Source organism: Cornus florida, unplaced genomic scaffold (genome assembly GCF_030987335.1).
Source record: "Cornus florida cultivar Cherokee Brave unplaced genomic scaffold, ASM3098733v1 CherokeeBrave_3.0.0_Hap2_Chr02, whole genome shotgun sequence".
Classification (NCBI taxonomy): Eukaryota; Viridiplantae; Streptophyta; class Magnoliopsida; order Cornales; family Cornaceae; genus Cornus; species Cornus florida.
Window position 1 is genome coordinate 23,524,429 of NW_026775572.1, and position 7,678 is coordinate 23,532,106.

Genomic DNA, 7,678 nt, shown 5'->3' on the forward strand with positions numbered 1-7,678 from the left:
TATGGTATTTACTAGATTTTTGATAAATCAACATAATTTTTAGAAAAATAATTCTTGCACAGATTTGTTGGAGTAAATTGTCAAACCTACTTTTTTTTAATCAATCTATTTATACAGCAAATAAAGAAGTAGGGTCCTCCACTTGTATTGGTGCAAGTATCACAACTTTAATTTTAAGAGTGATATATTTTTCACAAATATTTAAGGATAAATTAGTACCACTCCACCCAATGAAAATGCATTACTTGAGAGTTACGATCTCTCCATTTAAATGAATGGTCAAGTGTTAAAGTCTCCGAGCCTCGCACAGGGGTGTGAGCCATGTCTCATATGGTGCCCACTAAATAATAAGCGTGCCTGTGGCTCTCCTTTTGTAAAGGCAAAAGCTATGATTATAAGTCAATCCCACTTTAAATATAAAATGAATTTTGGAATCTCATATATTGTACAATCCAATTTCTCAACGTTAATCCCACTCGTTTGCAATTTCTAAGGTTATCTCACTTCAATGAAAGCACAAACACAAATCCTCTGGAAGCTTGCACCAGAAATTTTCATTTATAAAACTGATATTTTCTATTCAAAACATGCAAAATTGCAAAGAGCATTTTCCATTATCTCACTCCTAGTAAATGGTATATTACAAGACCTTCCCTTAAGGTATCAAAATTTGCCAATTTCGCGTCAGATTATTAAACTAGTCGAGAAGAGGGGGAAAAAATGGAAGAGGGACTCGTGTGCTAGGTGGTGGATTATAGGTGCCTGACACTACCATCGTCGACAAAAATAAAATAAAATAAAATTTTGACGGATTCAAGAATTAGAGTTTTACATTGGGAAAGAAAATGCAACCTAATAACTCAAAACTCCACATAGATTATGGATGGGTTCTTCATGACTCAATGCCTTAACCACAGAAGCTCAAAGCATGTTCGATCAACCAGCTGAGAAGCCAAACGAAGATTTTGTACTGTACCACCAAAGTAAGTTTGCCAAGAGTGCAGTTTTGAAGTCACCATGCAAATTACAGAGAGACTAATGGTATAAATCTACACAGTAGAAATCAAGCAAATAACAAACCGAACAACCTGAGTGAAGCAAAACAAACGTTACAGGATGGGAAGGGATATATAACCTGCCCCAGAGTAACTTCCAAGCTAATGTTGGAGTCCACGAGATTATAAAAACTTGCGTTGGTGTATAGAAATGCATCCCATGCACCAGAAACCTCCCTAATATACAAATCCTGCATGCTGGGATTAACTCTTGTTTCTACACCTTGAAGCGAACAACGACGCAAGAGATGTCATCTTTACTCTCCCTATTCAATGCTTCAGCTGCTAATTGCTTGGCTGCTCTCAGCGGGTTCTTAATCTTCTTTGCGATGTCTACTGCCTCTTGATTAGACATGACCTGGATTAATTGCAAGCAGAATAACAAAAGGAAATGGTATGTCCAGTATCCATACAGGAAGATGATCATTGAAGACAGAGAGTGGGGAAATTGTTCACCTTCCATAAACCGTCGCTCGCAAGGATGAGAAGATCCGTATCCGCATCAATATCATCAGCTCTTACATCAGGATCAGAGCGCAAGTGTGATTTCAGGTTCTTGTCACCAAAAGCACGAGAAACAGCCAGTTGGCCATTCACTCTTGCAACATCACCTGATATAAGATGCAACCAAGGGTTTTATGACTATTCATAGCATATTAAAAACGTAAGACATGAAAAACCACTGAATGGGAGCTCCTAAACCGCAATATATAGTTTTTTTATTTAAATGATAATAATAAATAAATAAAAAGTGCTCTTAATTGAAGTTATCTTCCAAAACGAGCAAGTGTCAGGCTCAACTACCAACTTGTCACATAAGAAGACTCTACGAATTCCGCTTATTTTTTCATCTAGAAAAAATAATGATATTTAGTAGGAGAGAACAAGGATGCAAAAAGGGAGGTCTAGGGATTCTCAAATGGAAAAGTAAATAAAACATTAAGAAGATCAAAACCAGAAATGGGCTTAAATATAAATTAAAATCTTCCTACAAAACACTGTTTAAAAAATATATATTATATATTCCTACAAAATAAGGAAATGAGAACATAAATATCCTGAACCAGTTTAATAGCCTCAAATTCAAGAGCAAAATACATCTTTTAGCACTTATTGTGTTCAACCCCATTGGCCAAAAAGTTTTTAGCAGGGACCACTTAAAAGTTCAGAAAGAAGCCACGAAACACTTCAAATAGTACGCTTAATATTGTTAAAAATAGAGTTCCCTTGACCTGGTGCAACCTATTGAACACTACTAGTAATTACACATAAGAAAAAACATTTTCCTCCTACAATTTCTTACACCACATATGCTCTATAGAAACCAATCAAACTTAAAAAAATCCATGTTCACTTGAATTTTTATCAAAATAATGAGTGTAGATTTAATAATTAAGTTGATGCTTGCTTTATTCATTTTTTCAATAAAGTTTGCTCCTCAATTGTTCAAATTTGATCAATGTGGAAGCTTCACAAATAAGGTGGCAATTTTTATTTGGTCCACAAATCTGCCGCAACCAACCCACTATATTGAAGAGTTAAGGCTAAGTTTTTGAACCATTTATCAAAATGCGTTATGTATGGTTGGCCTCCTTATACTCACCCACAAACGGGTCAGATTGGGTTGACGCCTACAAACCTGATGGTTCGTTGTAATTGCAAATTTCTACATAAAATATCAGTATTTCGATAAAATTCCTCATAGGATCACCAATTAATAGAGTCCCAATCAAATCACAACAGAACCAGGAATTGACTATATTGACAAGTCAACAAGTCCAAATTTTATCCGTTGCATAATTTATATGTTGTACACCCACGATCCCACATAAAGGCCACATATTTTTTCTTGAAAAGTTTTGTCGCCATCGTCGTCGTCATCCTTGCCTACTCCCAAATGAATGGGGTCCGCCACATCAATTCTCTTTTTCCATTCTTTTCTATTACAAGCCATCTCTCCTCTAATATTTAACTTTTTAAAGTCATTTCTAATAATTTCATCCCATGTTAATCTCGGGCACCCTATCTGCCTCCTACCCTCTATGCAAATTATCCTTCCTCTTCGCACCGGTGCATCTATAGGTAATCTGTGATGTTTATACCACCTAAGTCTATATTCTCTAATCATATTGCTAATACGTGCCACACCTAATTTCTCACTCATTTTGATTTGTAACCCTATCTTTTCTAGTCACTCCTATCATCCATCTTAACATCCTCATTTCTGCAACATGTTTTCTTAGTTATTGCTCCTTCTTTTTAAACTCCTAACACTCTGCGCCATATAAAATAGTTGGCCTAAAAGAAAATTTTTGCACAAAGATAGTTTGACTCCAAAAAAGTTAACCGAGCGTCTCGATTGGTGATTCGTGTTTGACATTTTTCAATACAAGAAGTTTCAGCAGGTATAGGACCAAGGGCATATTTAAATTTTAATGGTAGATAAATACTTCTGGCATTATCTTCTCATTCTTCAAAATGTTGCTAAATTTTGCATTTTCAAATTTTGTTTTAAATGTGGATATATTTTATATATTTCAATTTCTAAATATTCTAATTGTCTTTACTACAGTACTCAAGAATCCTTGCCATCATTATCTATTATTTCAGGCAACTTAATCCTAAGCAACTCAAGCTCAAACAACACTGAGATCCTCTTTTGAACAAAAACAACACTAAATTTAACTCAGGTTGCGCCATTATTTCATGTTGTTTGCTTCTGTTTGATTGAAGTATAGAGTATGGAAGAATGCAAGAAAAATATTTTAAAATAGTCCAGCTGCTAAGCTAACTTAATCCTACTCAGATTAAATGCGGCAATAATCACTACAAAATATGTTATGATGTACCAGATATAAGCCACATTCCAACCATTTCCTCCACTCTATTTCACAGTATTACTTTGATAATTCTCCACCAGATACAACAGGATGCCAGTTTGTTTGACAGCCTTATATCATTCGATTTCTTCAACAAACCAGCAACCAATAATTAGTTCATACAGCTTGGATAGTCCCATTTAAGTAAAGTTTACCAATGCGGCAGCCCAAAAAGTTGGTCATTACCAAAATTTATTTCCCTTTTGAACTACTATTACTTGGCAACCCCAAAATCATTTATCAGAAAAATTAGGCCATGCTTGTATCTAACTGACTAAGATTACTTTAATTTAACTACTATTACTTGGCAACTCCAAATTGGCATTGTCTCAAATTAAATTCATGATTTCACGTATAGTAATCACGCAACCAATGATGAATGATAGCAAAAATGTTACCACCTTAAACTTCCTGGAAATGCATTTATTTTCATATTACTTTGTTTCTACTCTCTTTCACCAATTTTAACATCCTCTTCAGTTTTTAAACAATTTGTTTTTTTTTACTAACCAACATTTTCCTTTATATAACATCAAGGCTTTACAACTTTCTCATTTGAGCTGAAAAAACGTTCCATGATTGGATAGAACTCTAGAATTTTTTATTCTTAATTTGATGAAAAATATATTATCACACATATATATAATTATATTTATTATTCGTTGTGTCCCCTCTGTGTTCGTGTTTTAATTTTTTAGGATTTGTCATGTCACCGTATCCATGTCTTGTCGTCGTGCTTCTTAGCATACTTCCTATGGCAATTGTTGCATGCCAATCACAACACACCACGTTATCTTGGGACTATTTGGTGCTGAACTCAACAAAGCCTTTTCCCAACTACTTGAGGTTATTTACATGAATCTCGCTTTTCCATTCTGCTCTATTCGAGGCCATGGCCTCAGTCAAACCCCCACATGTTAACATATCCTTCCTTACTACCTCTATCCATGTTAACTTAGCTCTTCCACCTCTCCTAGTAGAACCCTCTATGTGGGTTATGTCACTCTATCTTGGGACTATATGGTCCTCCCAGTAAATCTTGGAGGTATTTTTTATTTCTTTTTCATATTGGTGTCTGAAGACTTTTTATGACATGTGAAATTAGAACCAGTGTTTTTTATCCTACCAATATTTAAATATAGTTCAAACAGGGATATCATCGCCATCACCCTTGCCTTCCAATAGGGATCTGTGGTCTTCAAACTCAAATTCTACATCAGAAAGTGCACAGGTATACTGTATCTAAAGGTTGATAACTAGATGGCAATCACACCATCCTCAAAAAATAGTGGGTTCTGTCTATATATCGTTTGAAAAGCTGTGTCAATAAAGACTCAGCATAAAACCAAAACCTCGAGGTAAGAATTTTCTATTTATTCCCCCACTTCAAAGTTGATGAGCAGATGATAACAGGAAGAGGCAGGCTAATTTCAGAAATAGAATTCTCAAATAAAAAACTAATTTTCCAACAATAGCCTGCTAAGAAATAACCAGAGGTTGTATCATAAACCTGGCATATTTGACACAAAGCCACCTTTGTCTTCAATGCTGTCCCGCTCGGTGTTGGGCTCATGATCAATACTCATCTGTATTGCTTGTCCTCCCCTTGAAAGAACTGCTCGTGAATCTCCAACATTGGCCACCCAAAGCTTTCGACCGTTCATAAGGATTGCAGTGACCGCAGTAGAGCCACCCCTTCCCAAGTCGGGATTGTGTGAAAGAATTGCTTGATCTGTTCTTTCATAGGCTTTAGAAATGGACCTAGTGGTATCAGTCCAGAACTCCTCCTGGAATAATTCATCAACATATTGTAAATCTTCTGAATTAATGTGTGTAAGGCAGCATTTTGAATTCAAACCAACAACCCACCTCCTTCAGAATATTGTGAAACAAATGTTTTTGTAGATATGCAGGTACACTATCTCCCAGATGCCCATCAAAAATAGCAAAAAGTCCAAGCTCACGTCCTTGGTGCTGAACAAATTTAGCAACATGATAATCCTCCATGGGGTGATTTGCTTTCCCTTTCACTAAACTAAAACCATACTTGATAGGCCCCTGATGGCTTCTTCCTTTGCCAGAGCCATGTGAAGACCGTCCCCCTGGAAGCTAAAGTGAAAGAAGAACTCTAATTTGAAATGAATATTACATAATACTAAAACCAATACTAAAACCAGATTACAAAATCAAAGCTGCGAATATACATTGTATATAAAAATCCAATCACACTAATTTTTTTGCTCAATTTCACAACAAGGGTAAAAGGATATTACAATACCCATAAGATTCGGCTATAAATATCATGCATGTTGTATCATCAATCAACATAGCAAATTAGCAATAACTGAACTTGATATCATTTAGGAGTTCAACCATACAATTCACCTCACCCAATATTTTTATCTTGGCAAGAAACAAATTCACTCTCAACGAATATTCCTCGTGTTAATAATCCAACAAACTCCTCTAAGAACTAATGCTTTTGATACGAGTGCAAAACCAATGAAGCATGCTCGAAAAAGAAATCGCTGAATTTACAGGTGTAAACATACATAATTCAACCTTTTATAGTAATTCAACTAAAACCCTAATTGAAGTTCCTGCAACCAAACAATCCCACAAATTTACAATCTTTCCCATTAATTCTAGCCGCAAAAATCCATTTTTTTTAGTAGCACACCCAATCCAAATATCACCTTGAAATCAAGCTCATCATCTGTTTTTTTAAGAGAGTTTTACTAAACAGACATACTAAAAAAAATCTACTAAAAAGTGTGTGTATAAAACCAAAGTTAAATAAACAGTTTAAAAATCTAAATAATATCCTCACCTGAGAGCCGAAGCAGCAGAATTTATCCATAAATTTAAGCCCCAAGTCAGCTTCTTCCTCTACCAACTCAACATCTACCTCTTCTTCCAAAAGCTTCAATTCCACAACCTGTATCAACAACCCAATAATTTTGATCATTAAAACAACATACTGACAATAACAAACAACCAAATGTTCCAAATTAGCTTAAAAAATGATTTACAGAAGAAATTATCAGATGGGTATTTCGGATTTTCACTTACCGATCTACACCAGACCCAATCTTCCAAGAAAATACAAAAAAAATAAAGGGTATGTGAAGTGAATTTGCTGCTGACTAACCCCTAATACAAAATTTAGATATATATATATATATATATATAGGGAAAGAGAACTTGTAGTATAAATATGAAGAAGGGACTGATGAAGGCTGTAGGGAGTTTGTAGTTTCGATATTGTTGGTGAAAGGGTTCTTGGAATCGCTGTGCAAAGCAAACCTAGAAATGGCAGTCAAAAGTCGAGGTATTTGGGTTTTCCCTTATTTGACTTTGGTAGGTTTTGTTGCTTTATTTATTCAGCATTGTTTACAACCTGGTCAGAGGCATTGTTTGGTTGATTTGTCACAGCTGTTTCAGTTTTTTTCCCTCAGTTATCTAATAAAGAGAAGTACTGATTTGGTCATATGTCGGGGGACCATATTTCAAGTCAGCCCTATACTTTTTCAACCGAGGAACCTACTTTACTTTTTAATTCCTTGTTACTTTTTTTCTTTTTCTTTTTCTTTTTTTAAAATACTTTTCCTTTATTCTAGAGAATATTTTTTAATCCCAAGTAGTAAAAGATTTCTCAAAGTTGCAACTAGCACGTGTAGCTGATTAATAAAAGTTTTTTATTTTTTATTTTTGGGAGAGATTGAGCGAACAAACTTTTGCTAC

General features: G+C 35.0%; 1 protein-coding gene across 1 annotated transcript; it reads right to left on the bottom strand.

Moving 5' to 3' along the window:
* Nucleotides 1-777: 777 nt before the first annotated feature.
* Nucleotides 778-7,363, bottom strand: LOC132294279 (probable protein phosphatase 2C 10). Its single transcript, XM_059792076.1, has 6 exons — nucleotides 7,007-7,363; nucleotides 6,765-6,872; nucleotides 5,804-6,043; nucleotides 5,445-5,721; nucleotides 1,512-1,666; nucleotides 778-1,413 (listed from the first exon to the last, which is right to left on the bottom strand). The coding sequence occupies exons 2-6, from the start codon at nucleotides 6,792-6,794 to the stop codon at nucleotides 1,273-1,275; spliced, it is 843 nt and encodes a 280-aa protein (XP_059648059.1). The 5' UTR covers nucleotides 6,795-6,872; nucleotides 7,007-7,363; the 3' UTR covers nucleotides 778-1,272.
* Nucleotides 7,364-7,678: the final 315 nt, after the last annotated feature.